Here is a 13,007-nt window from a genome sequence, read left to right on the forward strand (position 1 = left end):
GTCTCATTAGTCCCACCCTCCTCACCCTCAGCAGCTGGGACCACAGACAGAAATTTTCATTCTCTACTGTTATCCAAACTCTGGTGTATGAGGACAGATGGATATGGGGGGAGATGAGGTGATTGCTCTTCTTAGAGAGTAAAGGCTTGTTGGGGAAAAAGAAAAACATCCCCATCTAAACCTCACCTCTATACTTCCTATCCAGAACACATATATACCTTCATATCTGACATTTCATTTGACCCTTATATCAAACCTGGTGTGTTTAGGCAGCTCAGGCTGCCATAACAAAATACATAGACTGGGTGGCTTAAACAAGAGAAATTTATTTCTCACCATTCTGGAGGCTGCAAGTTCAAGATCATGGTGCCACCAAGATAGGTTTCATTATGAGGACTCTTCTCTTGGCTTGTAGGTGCCACCATCTTGCTATGTGCTCGTGGAGAGAAAGAGAGATCAAGCTTTCTGGTGTCTCTTCTTATAAAAGCACTAATCCCACCACGAAGGCCCTACCCTCATGACCTCATCTAACTCTAATTACCTCCCAAAGGCCCCATCTCCAAATTCCATCCCATTGGGGGTTAGGAATTTTGAGGGGACACAAACATTCAGTCCATAACACCTGGGAAAGAATTTTTATTAGTTTTCCAAACGAGAAACAGGCACAGAGAAGTAAATATGTTAGACTGAGCCAAAAGAGAGAGGACTGAAGGAGGGCAGTGTCCATGATACTGACCCCTCTATGCACACTGGATGCTTACGCAACTCTTCCCCTTCCCCTACCAACCCAGGAGCTTGATGCGCCATTCCAGCACTGAGCTATTTCTTCTAAATTCTTAGAAGGGTGTAGTCGTTTAGAAATATGTCCACAAATTCTTTGATACTCCTCCTTTCAAAAGGTGGAATCTAATTCCTCTCTCTTTGAATATGGGCTACACTTACCAACTCACTTCTGACAAATAGAGTGTGGCAGAGGTGATGTTGTGAGATTTCTGAGATTAGGCCTAAAAGACACCATGACTTCCTCCTAGCTCTCTTTCAGATCACTGGCTCTGGGGAGGACAGCTGCTGTGTTGTGAAGACACTCGAGAAGCCCTGTGGAAAGGCGCATGTAGTGAGAAACCAAGGACCCCTACCAATAGCCAGTGAGGAACTGAGGCCTCCTACCCACAGCTGTGTGAGTGCGCCATCTCAGATGTGAATTGTCCAGCCGCAGTCAAGCCTTCAAATGATTGCAGCCCTGGCTGTCATGTTGACTGCAACCTCATTAGAGACCCTGAGTCAGACCCTAGTTGTCACTCCCAGATTCCTGACCTATAGAAACTGTGAGATAATAAATGTTTGTTGTTGTAAGCTGCTAAATTTTGGAGGCAGCAACAGATAATTAATACAAAGCAAAAGGCGGTTTATGCTATTCTCAGTTCTCCATTTTCCACATTACCCATGTGGGCAAGCCATACCAACATTTCTGAGCATTGGTTTCCTCTTATAGAAAATAGCAACAATAATACCATACAGCATGCCTGATACATATATATCTAGTACTGACTAGCTCAAAATAAGTGCCCAATAAATTGTGGTGCTGTCAACATCTTATCAGCCGTGTGGCTTCTCCAGGTGAGTTTCTGTCTCTATTGGTTTCAGATACCCACTTCCCTCACATGCAGTGCCAACCTCAAACTTAAGTTAGTGTGCATTGCCTGGCAGAGAGCCTTAACTGCCTAAACCTTCCAGGCTGAGGGACTAGACAGCCTCACTCTTCTCTCCTCGTCTTTTGCTAGCCTCCATTCTTAACCCTAACCTTTCATCTCAGAATTTCAGCTTTGATGCTTCCCACTTCCTTCCTATGGTTACTTTAACCGAAGTGAGTCAGGTCTTACTGAAAAACTGGCCACAGCTGGTCGGCTCCCACCCTCCCCCCGACCAGGGCTGCCTGGGCAGAGTGTGAGGGGATCAGTGTTTACTCAGCCCTTCTTTCCTCCTCTCTCCTCCAAGTCACGGGGCTTTGAGTAGGGCTTCCCCAGCCACTCCCAGCAGACCGCAGTCAGAAGCCGGTCTCACATTTGTCTGGTGGCTCAAGGAGGAAACAGAAGGAGCAGCAGCACTTGAATCCTTGGGTATCCTATCAAGTGGACTAATTGCTTACATTCTACTTGATTGGGTCCAACCTGTTGCCTCCCTCATCTCAGGTCAAGGAGGATTTGGGAGGAGTTTTTAGTGGCGAATACTGATAACAACTGTGTGCACTGGGAACATCTCCTAGTTCGTGGAGCCATGTTAGCACTTTGTCTTAATCCTCATGATAATTCAGGCAAGTTAGTATTCACCCCTGGACCTTTGGAGCTTGAAGAAACAAAAAAACACAAAAACTTCCTTTGCCTGTCTTTCTAATTTTGGTATGTACAGAATCTCATCCTCAGCCTTGAAAATCAGCATGATCTTTAAGGATTTAAGGATAATTCCTTAAAGGATTGAGTTTATGGGAAGACTACAGTGGTCTTGGCTCTTGGCTTTTGAAGTGAGCATAGCTTTTCCTCCTGATCAGATTTGCTTCTCTCTCTCTGGGAGAGGTTAGCTGGCTTTCTTTCTCTGGAATGAAGAATTCATTCATCTACTCTCTGCTATCTTGAAAACTTTGAGGGAATAATTTTAGTCAGAAGTCAACTGACACCATAACATGATTTTAATAAGACCCATTTATTTATTCAAAATTAAAATCTGCTATGAAGACAGACAAACAATGTAACATTCCCAGAGGAATTGAATTGCTTCTAGTTAAAACTGAGTTCTATTAGAACCAACTTTAGGTTGTTATAAATAACAAGCTGGCCACAGCTTTCAAGCATGAAGCAGTAGGGGAGTGAGGTCAGGAGAATCCCTCTGAGCCACTGGACTATTAATTCTCAAGGGGGCTCCCTAGTTTCTTTTCCTAAGAGGGAGAGAGTCTTTGCGACACTCTGGGAGCCCCAGGCCCAGGGACAGGAGAAGTTAGAAGGAGGTCAGGAAAGACAGCTCAACAGCTATAAAGTGTGGTCAGGCCTGGAAAGGAAGCTTCAGTTGGCTCCCCAAAAAACATTTTTTTTCCTTATATAACTTACAATTTCTCTTAAAACAGTCAAATACCATAGGGAGTCGCCCTATGGAAACAGCTTAAACATAGGTGAAAATAATAAATATTGAAAAAAATTATAATATTGGGCTTCTTTCTAAATAGTTCACAGAGAAGCTCAGTAAATAAATAGAAATGGGAGTTGAGGTATCAGGGGTAATAAATAGTCTAGGAGAGAGGTATGACAGGTTTTTCCAAGGAGCTGGTTGGGCTCTCCTAGAACCCTGGATCAGATTTGGGAGATCTCCAATTTACATCCTGGAGTCTAGTAGAGTTGCTGTCCTGGATGCTTTGTTCCCTAGGGTGTTTCAGTTTTTCATCTTCATCGTCATATAGGCTTCTATGTAGTTGATGAAGATGTCAAACTCACTCATGGCTTTGTAGACACCTTTCCCTTGGAGCTGTGTAGAGAGACAAGAAATGTTTAGTGAAAACCCCATCTGAGCGAGTAAGTGGGTTCCCCACTTGGATAAGCATGACCCTGGGACCCAGAAACTGCACCTGCTCCCTCATGTCGGGAGGTGAAGGATGGACCCTGGGAACCTGAGGATATACCCAGCTGCCTTGGGAAAGGCTGTGCATTGACCTGAAGCATGGCTAGTGGGTAGCAAGAGGAACATTCACTTTGCAAAGCACCGTCTTCAAAATGGTGCCTTTTCAACAATTTTAAAGGTCATGTGCTCACATGATGCTTATTCAGAATTTGATGAAAAGACATTAGAGGAACCACTTTGAAAGCAAGACAGGAGAGAAGGAGAGAAGGGAGCCTTTTTTTATGTTTATGCTCCCCCACCAATGGATGGAGCCGGCCCTGCCCTGCTGCTCCGGCCTACTGTCAGAGGCTTAATGCTTCTTGATGTTGGAACCCTGCCCAGTGGCTGTCCCCAGCCCACGAAGAGGACATAGGCCACATGGCTTTTGGGAAACAGGGTGTAAGAGTTCACGGACAGTGGGAAGCGTGAAACCCCATTTGGTCTGAGAGCCGACATTCTCAGGCACTTTGAGAGGTGTGAATGGCAGATGAGAAGTGAGCATGGACCAACTGCAGGTGAGTGAGATTCTGCCTCCTGCCCTGGTCTGAGTTTTAGGGAGTCCGGGCTGAACACCTGGGTGTGTTTGTATGCGCACATTCACGTGTCAGCTTCCTGCACGTGTGGCTTCAGCCTAGATTCCCAACAAGCTACTTTCTGTTTCCTTTGTCACTCTCCCCAGCACCCAGCTCACTGTGTTCACAGCCTGACTGGCTGGCCTAACCCACAGGCCTGCAAAGGCGGGGAGCAGTCATTTAGAAACCCCCAAAGACACTTCACAGAAAACAAATATAACCAAGGCGGCAGCTCCTCGCTGGCTGAGGAGGTCACACCATTTGTCGGGTTCCCACACTCCTTCCGAACGAAGGACCGGGCTGCTTAGCACCTGCCAACCTCCACCCCTTGGGCAGCGGGCAGAGGTCATGGTCCCCAACCCTCCCTGCCACCATCCAAGCTCACCTTACTAAAGGCACTCTTCACCTGCTCCACTGCCTTGCTCTTATTTTCACAGGGCAGAAAGCGATGCTATGGAAGGAAAGAGAAAGTGTTCACGACACTGGCTCCCAGTTCCCGTGTCCGTAGCACTTGGGAGACAAGCTGGTAGCATGAAGAAGGGGCCAGACTCATCTTGAATGCCCACCCCACATAGCTCCTGGGGAGAACTGAGCCCTACCTCATCCTTCCCTCCAAGACAGAAGAAACAGCCCAGGGAGATGAAATATGTTTCTCTAGAAGCCACTCTGAGATGTTTGCAAGGCTTGCATGAAAACCCAGGTCTTGGAGCTCCCCACCCTCCTCTGCCGGAACCCCACAGTGCTGACCAGAGTGCTGAGCCAGACATTCTGTCCTTTCCTGCTTCTCTGTCCTGTCCCTCTCCTTCAGTCCCAGCCACTAGGGCCATTTCTAAGTCCCTGAGGAACAGAGACACAGTCTCAGCCATGCAGACCAAGCGCTTTGCATTGTCCTGTCCCACAGATAGAGACCAACCGATGTCCCTGTATCAGTGAGAGAATAAAGGAAACCAGGGCATCATTTTAATTGGAGAAATAAATTATCCTGGGGAATTATTCATAGATAATGGCCTGGGGGTGAGTAGCTCCCTGGACCTTCTAAATACTAGGGGAAACCTGTCAGTCAGTTGGGCCCCACTTAGAGCTCTGCTTTCAAAAAATTGAGAATAAGAGGTAAGTAGAATTTCCTGTCCCCAGGACCCCCACCTCCTGGCCCCTCCTGCCAGTGCCAGGGCCTAGGTCTAAAGGGACAAGGGAGCCCTGACTGAAGCTCTGGGCCCCTTTCATGAAGAGAGAGAGGAATAGTTAATAACCCACAAATGACTCACAAATAACAGGAAAGCTGTTTGCAAATCTTCACATGTAAATGCCTAGCAGCCACCCCACCCCCTGCATAGAGAGAAATGAGTAAAAGATGGAACTCCAGCGCCTTCCCGAGAGTGCTCCTGCCAGCCTGGTGTGTGTCTCTGGTGTGAATCGTGTGAGGAGATGGTGTTTCGGGAAGAACAGAGGAGCTGCCAGGGAAAGGACTGGTCTCCTACTCACACATTGCCGCAGCCTCAGCCTCAGGGTCTTCAGCTTTTCCCCCAGAGAGTTCACGTGCTCCTTGATGTCTGGGCCGTGGTTCTCAGCCTGGGGCATCACCTCCTCCAGGTAAAACTGGATCATCTCCGACAAGGCTTGGCAACCCAGGTAACCCTAAGGGCAGAAGCCAGAGGGGGTGGTGACTGGGAGGCAGAGCTGCTGGGCTAGCTTGAGAGGACAGCTTTGTCCCCAGGGATCTTTCCTAACCAGCCGCCTCCCCCTAGGACTGAGCCCTTTGTAACCCTCGGCTGCTGGCTACGTGCTGAGTTAAGATCTTCTCACTTCTCCTTTTCAAAGCGACGCAGGCTTGCGGCAGAGCCTCCCTTCTCTTAGTCACGCTGCGCTCCCCACTCCCCACCCCGGCTCTTACCTTAAAGTCCTCCAGCAAGGACCCGTTCAACAACATGTTGTCCAGCTCGTCCTTCATTTGCTGTAAAGAACACAAGGAGAATGAGCTTGAGGTTTGGGGAAATACCTGAAATGAATGTCTTTCTGATGTCCTTTTATTTATAGAGTTTTTGATTTTTAATCAATGCAGTCCTGGCCCAAAAATGGCAAGGAGACTTTTCAAAATAGGACATTCAACGTGGCTGGGACCCTTAGTTAAACCAGGTCCTCCCTCTTGGGATCAAGTGATTTTAAAAATCTGGCCGATTTTGAAGCCAAGGCAGAAGCTTGACTCGGTCCTGGTCTTCTTTCTGCAGAGCCATATCACGCGTGAAGGACCCCCATGTCAACCCTCCGGGGCTCTGTGCTTTTCTTTCTCCCTGCTGCCCACATCCAGCTGCAGCCTTGGAAGGTCTCTGGGAGTGGGAAGCATCTCCTAAGGCAGGTTTTCCCCTGTATGGCGCTTCCCCAGACCATGAGTCTTTCAGGTTCTGGAAGCCCTCTAGGCTGAGGCAATTTACATTTCCCTGCTTAGGGTATGGGGAACGTCTTCACATCCAATCAGACCCTACAGGATTTCTCCCAGCCAAGGAAATACGAAGCTCCAAGAGAATCTTGTAGAAAGTTTCTGAGCACAGGGGAGAGTACGTTTACCTTCTAGGCAGCTTTTCCTGAGTATTTGCTGCATCACCCTGGCTTAGCTTAACTCACTGAACCCATGGCTTGACTTGGGACTCTCTTAAGAATTTAAGTTTGGGGAAATAGATGCTGGGGATGGAGGTGAGCAAGAAGGAGGGTCCCTACAGCTCTAGCAGAATGCCTGGTTCAGGAAGGAAGGATGGACAGGAGGGCATCATACTCACAAAGAAAGTCTTCACCCTGCTGAAGGCAGCTCGGAGCTCTTGGAGCATGTGGGGCAGGTTGGCTGGGAAGAGGGTGCAGCTGCCCTTAGACTGGGTACCCTCGTCTTGGCTGGCTCCCACCCCGGCCAGGAAGATCAGGCAACACAGTAGCGCTGAGCTGGGCATGGCGGAGCTCTGCCTTCTTCTGCGAGTCGGCCTTGTGGTTTGGTTTTGCAAGAGCAAGGCCCTGATGTGTAGACCTTCACCTCCTGTGTCCCCCTTTTATATTGTGGGTTCAGTGAGGCCTCCCCATTCATAAAAAGCCACAGAGTCACAAATTTCCTGGCAAACGTTTTTTTCATTAAAGCTCCTCCCTTCTCTAGACCTTTTTGCATTCGTTGAACTTCTTATTCTTAAAGTATTTTTTTTGCATCGTAAGCAAAAAAGATAGTTGAAAATGAACTTCTGCATTACGACTATTTTTAGAATGAGCTACCTCTCTCTCTCTTTTAAAATAATTTTACAGCTTCTCTCAATAAAAAAAGTTGATTTCCGGGGGTGAACAGCTGTCCCGTGCGCAGAGCTGTGGGTTCCATTCGCGTGTTCCTAGGTCACAGTGACGTGGACAAGTTGGCCATTCCAGAATACACTGGGATTGAGAAATAATTGGATCCCCTCCCCAACCTAAGTTGAACACCCAAGGCTTCTCCTTGCTGAATCAGGATGTCACCTCAGCTCTCTGGACCTCAGTTTCCCCAAGTGAAAATGAGGGGGCGAGCTGAATCTCCTCACAGCTGCCTTCTGGTTCTTTCGTTGTATGTTCCAAGGCTGCCCCTTGAAGAGGCCAGCTTCCTGCAGGACAGGCAGGGGCAGTGGATGTGCTCCAGACTCCTTCCCTAGCCCCGGGTTCATTTAGACTCTCAGGGCCGTGTCTCCATCTCTCGCTGTCCCAGGACCTGGCGGAAGCTGGTCAGAGTAGTCCACACTTACTGAGAGCTCGGTACCTGCCAGTCACCATGACCCGAACTGTTTCCACTTTAGAGTGAGCACACCAACACACAGAGATGCTCAGTAACCTGCACAAGATTACACAGGTGCTGAGGGAGGGGCCTGAACTTGCATCCAGGCCTGCCTGACACTAACGCCGTGCTCCTCACCCGGCTCTGCACTGTCCCCAGTGTGTGGAATGACAAGATTGGATTAAGGAGTCCTTAAGATTTCTTTGAGCTAGGAACTTCTGTGGCTGGAGACTTAAGCTTGAAAGATGGGGAGGAAGAAGTAGAAATACCAAGGAAAATAAGTCTGGATTCCACGCGGGCTGGACAGCAGCCCCATTCCTTCCTCTTACCTGTCCCTTCTCCCTCCCCCAGAGAAACCTTCATCATCCTGTCTTGGATTTGCACATATGAGTGTGTGTGCATGTGTGTGAGAGTGTATGTGTGTGTGAGTGTGAGAGTGTGTGAGTATGAGTAGGGGCAGAGTAGCCAGATGTGGTAAGGAAGGTTGCTCTCCCTCTAGTTAGGAAAGACGGGGTGGTGGCCTCACTTCTTCAGATGTCTGGAAAGTCTCTGGGGGTCCTTTGATTGTGCTTGACTTCCCCTTCCACAGCAGCTCCTTTACCGCCCCAGTGGAGACAGTAACTGGGAAGAGCACTGACCTGGGCTCCTCCCTGGCTGTCACTCTTCAAATCAGGGCAAGTCACTCGGCCTCCCCGTGTCTGTTTCCCATCTGTCTCAAGGGGCAATCGTACCTGCCTCCTGCCTGCCAGGGACCTTGGCTTCGCATGGGGTGGGTTCGGGGCAGTAAGGTGTGGACCCAGCTGTGGGATATCTCCAGTGTTTCTGTGATTTCGTGGCCCTCCTGCATCAGCGCTGGGACACCTCAGGTGGCACCGGGTTCTGAGTCTGCCCCACTGGAGAAGGTCACCGTGCCAGAGCAAGTGGGGCGACATACTAGGGCCAGGCCGGTCTGGAGTGAGTGGAGGGAGGAGCAAGAGGGTTCAGGGCCACCTCTGGGTGTACCTTGTGGGTCAGGATCAGGGGACTGTGGCCTCTTCTCCCGACCTTTCAGGGAGTGTTAATGTAGAAACCTAAGAATCACGAAGGGAGAAAGAGCCTTTTAGAAACAGGAGTGGAGCTAACTCAGGAATTGCTGCTCCTGCCAGGTTTATGCTGGGCTTAGGAGTACTGAGTTTTGCCGTGAGGAAGCAGAGAGAACGGGCCAGAAGCTGGATTTTGCATCCTTTCCTCCCTTCTCCTGTCCTCTTGGCTCCTCGATTTACTGGGCTGTGTCTGCTTTAACCTGGAGGCTGACCACTCTCTGAGCTGGGTGTTCCGGGTGCAGACTCAGCGTAGGAGACCAATCAAGCCAAGGACCCGAACCCCAGGCGAGGCTCTGAGGCCCCTCTCCCTGACCGAGGCAGCACGGACTCCTTATACCTTTGTTTGCACCCTGCCCTGTGCTTCCCTCCACTGCTAGATCTACCCCCATGTTGCTGTCACCCATGTGCACAGCTTGCCTCCCCCAGTCAGCTGTGAGCTCCCTAGAGCAGGGCGTTGTTTTATTATTCTTTGTGTACCCGGTGCTGAGCACAGGGTCTGGCCTGTGGAAGGTGCCAGGTACACAACTTCTTCTTTTTTATGTTGGGATGGGCAGAGTGCCCTGGGAGCCTGGACCAGGGCTGCAGGAAGCAGGGCTACGGAGGCTGGTCTGGGCACAGCAAGCACTCAGATGGATAGGGAGAGAAATTCAGGGAGGCAAGCAGCATTTCTTCTACTTCTTACAATTTGAGACATATATGTAAATATGTATACCCACACACACACACACACACACACACACACAAGATGGCAGGGAGAAGGGAGGTGGGCAAAAGCCATTTCTATCTTTCTTTAATTCATAGTCTATTATGCAGGGTTAGGGTTAGGCTCTGAATTCTTTCTTTGTTTTGGGATGTATAGTCAACTATCTCAGGCCATTTGTTGAAAACAGTAGTTGATCCTTTCTCCATTGATTTGAAGACATTGTCCTCTCTCTTCTCAAAATTTTTAGAATCTAAATGGTCAAAGATAACCTTAGGCAAGTTTCTTGATGCAATTCCTCAATTAACAAGAGAGTAGTTACGAACATTTTGGAAAAAGTTAAGACCCTTTGCTTTTATATTGACAAACAACAAGAACACCAAAGATGACTCCAATTTCTCAAGGCCGTGAAGGTGTCTGTTCATCTGAGAAGACATTAGGATCCACGGGGAAAAGTGCCAACCTCACAGGTCACATCCGAGACATAAATGCCAACAATCCGCATGTTAGGAGATCTGAGTTTGCATTTCAGTCCCAGGGCAGATTCCGTGCAGGGAAGGAAGAGGGAGGGCAAGCACCCACGGGGGGATGGAGTGTCAGTCTGGGCACCATTGGGTCCTGTGGATTTCAAGAGGTCACAAATACTGCTCGTCTGACTATGAGCTCCTTGAGGGCAAGCAGCCTGCGTCCAATTTTCCCTCAAGTCCACATGCATAGCAGGTGTTTAATAAATGCTTATTAAATTGAATTTAAATGAATTTTTCCAGTGGGGACTCACTGGGAAATCAGAGGAAGGTGTGGGAGGGGAAAATACCTCTTCTCTCCTACCCCTGCTCCAGAATATTCCCTAATTTCTATATTTAGCTGCAAATGAAAGGAAATCTGACTAAGCACAGCTTAAAAAAAAGGGGGTATTATTTTTTGGTCTCACCCAACAAGAAATTCAGAGGCAGGCCATCCGAGGCTGGTGCAGCACTCGTGTGTCATCCAGACCATGCTTTCTTTGCCTTCCTGCTCCCCTATCCACTGCTGCAAGATGTCAGGGAGAGAGGATGTGGGTCAAGTCCACAGGTTCAAGGGCACATCAGCCCAGGAGATCCTAATAATCTTTCCAGAAGCTCCCCTCTGTGAGTGTCACCTGCAGGAGTCCAGGCAGACAAGAACCGCTGGTGTGTGTGTGAATAGATGTCGAAGGGTCCTAGCCACAATGCACAAGATCTTATAAAGAATTGCCTCCAGCCGCCCTCGTGCACCGCAAAATAGCAGCCTTCCTGGCGTAGTTGCTCTGTGCCTGCAGCAACTCTGCAACTCAGAACCAAGAGTGGGGACAGCCCTGTGGGGCTGCACTGGATCCACAAAGGGAAGGCTAAGGAATCTGGGCTTGCTGGACTCAGGGTTCAACTGGTTTGCCTGGCAATAGGGCCTCTCAGGAGGGAGCAGACAGGTCAGTGGTGCAGGCAGAGAAGGTGGTATGGTGCCCACCTGGGGCAAAGGAGATGACTGTCCTGATGAAGAATACCCTACGGGCTTGGCTCCTACTTGCCCATTAGTAGGCATTCTTTTAAGCTGATAATAGGAGTTTCATTTCTTCTTATTCAGGACATTTAGTGCGTACAATAGTTTCCCCAGCTTGAAATTTCTAGTATTCCCTTGAATAACCTTCCTCAGCTCCCTGGACAGGGGATGCCTTGGTGGCTATGCTGCGACAGTATTGGTCAACAGCACAGAGTCTCGCATCACACCCCACAAGTATGGCCGGGTGGGGGCCCCAGGGGCTGGGGATCTGTGGCGTCTGTGGTGCTGTCCTCCTCTTACTTTGGCCTTGTGGCTGGGGTGCCCAGAATAAAGTCCTGGCCGGTCAGAGGTATAGGAGGAGCCCAAGCTGGGGCTGGCCCCAGGGCGAATCAAGCAAGGGTTATGCAAACCGGATTGGGTGCCCTTCGAAGGACAGTAGCCGGCAGACAGTGCAAACCACAGCGGAAGGACTGATCTCTGGACAGGCCATGTGGAATTCCCCTTTGTGCAACTGGGGTGCCAAGTCAAGCAGTTTGGATTTTCCTTAGGGGACGGACGCTGCGATCTGTAACTTCTCACATGAGACATTTGGCTTACACAGGCCTGGCCGCCAGGTGTTGCAGCCCTTGCCACCCAGAGGACACAGCTGTTTCTGCTCTGTCTGCGTGAATACCTAGAATAACTGGTGGGTTCCTGAGCCTGGGGCACCAATGGATTCTTTCAGCTCTAGGGCTGTTTCTCTGGTGGGGTTCAGTTTACCCACATCTCCTCTTCACGGCTGACACCTCACACCCAACATGTACAAGCGGGGCTGGCTCCGGGGCCCTGCTACCTGTGTAGTCGCACAGGGTCCCATGCTTAGAAGGGCCTTGCACTTGCTCTGCTGTCACTGTCTTGAAATTCTTAATAATTATTGAGCAAGGGGCCCCCCATTTTCATTTTGCACTGGGTCCCCAATTTGTGTAGCCAACTCTATATATGAGACTAGACTCATCATCTTCTTTCTCTGGTCTCACCTTCCTCCTGCACTCGCTAACTCAGTAAACGGCGCTACCATCTAACCCATCAGACAAGCCAGAAACCTAGAAATAACTTATTAGTTTCTCCCTCTCCCTTGCCAACCTGTGTCCAATCTATTACTAGGTCCTCCAGATTTTTCTTCACAAGTCTCTCTCTAATCTGTTTACTTTTCTCTCCATTTCCATCATCATCAGCAACAAATGTCTGGTTCAAGCTACCACCTTATTTCTCATGGGTTCCAAAATAAATGCCTAATTAATATTTTAATATCCATTCTCCAACCTGTTCTCCACTTTGTAGCCAGAGTGATTATTTCCAAACACCAACCTCATCACCACTCTCCCCCTGCTTAAACCCTTCAATGGCTTGCCACTTTCCCTTTCCGGGTAAAATAAGGACTCACACTCTTAATACTATCTACAACTCCCTTTATCATCTGACCCTGTCTATTTCTTCTGTCTCAAATTTAAGTGCTCTCCACTTCCCTCTGCACTCCAGCCTCAGTGGCATTCCTCTTTTTTTCCAAATGATCCATGCTCTCTCTCCTACCACAGGGCCTTTGCACATATAATCCGCCTTTCTGGATTGTTCTTACTCCTCTCTTCCTCCTTCAGTTCTCAGCTAAGATGTTACTTCCTCAAATGAGTGTTTCCCTGTTCCCCAGTCTAGGTCAGGTCTTCTCAGAATACCTTGCTCCTTTTCGTTAG

The 13,007-nt window shown here is 49.0% G+C and overlaps 1 protein-coding gene across 1 annotated transcript; it reads right to left on the minus strand.

Annotated features, from left to right (window-relative positions):
• Positions 1–3,232: 3,232 nt before the first annotated feature.
• Positions 3,233–7,150, minus strand: IL10 (interleukin 10). Its single transcript, XM_004425092.3, has 5 exons — positions 6,986–7,150; positions 6,106–6,165; positions 5,697–5,849; positions 4,600–4,665; positions 3,233–3,510 (listed from the first exon to the last, which is right to left on the minus strand). The coding sequence occupies exons 1-5, from the start codon at positions 7,148–7,150 to the stop codon at positions 3,418–3,420; spliced, it is 537 nt and encodes a 178-aa protein (XP_004425149.1). The 3' UTR covers positions 3,233–3,417.
• Between the last annotated feature and the right edge of the window lie 5,857 nt (positions 7,151–13,007).

Source organism: Ceratotherium simum, chromosome 2 (assembly GCF_057802395.1).
Source record: "Ceratotherium simum simum isolate JZ-2026a chromosome 2, ASM5780239v1, whole genome shotgun sequence".
NCBI classification, from domain to species: Eukaryota; Metazoa; Chordata; class Mammalia; order Perissodactyla; family Rhinocerotidae; genus Ceratotherium; species Ceratotherium simum.

What these genes read in the sequence shown, in the direction of transcription:
- IL10 (XM_004425092.3), bottom strand. Translation starts at nt 7,150, where the DNA reads ATGCCCAGCTCAGCGCTACTGTGTTGCCTGATCTTCCTGGCCGGGGTG. An exon ending in CCTTGCTGGAGGACTTTAAG is followed by an intron (nt 5,850 to 6,105) that starts GTAAGAGCCGGG and finishes TTCTGCCCTTAG; the next exon opens with GGTTACCTGGGTTGCCAAGC. An exon ending in TGAAGAGTGCCTTTAGTAAG is followed by an intron (nt 3,511 to 4,599) that starts GTGAGCTTGGAT and finishes CTCTCTACACAG; the next exon opens with CTCCAAGGGAAAGGTGTCTA.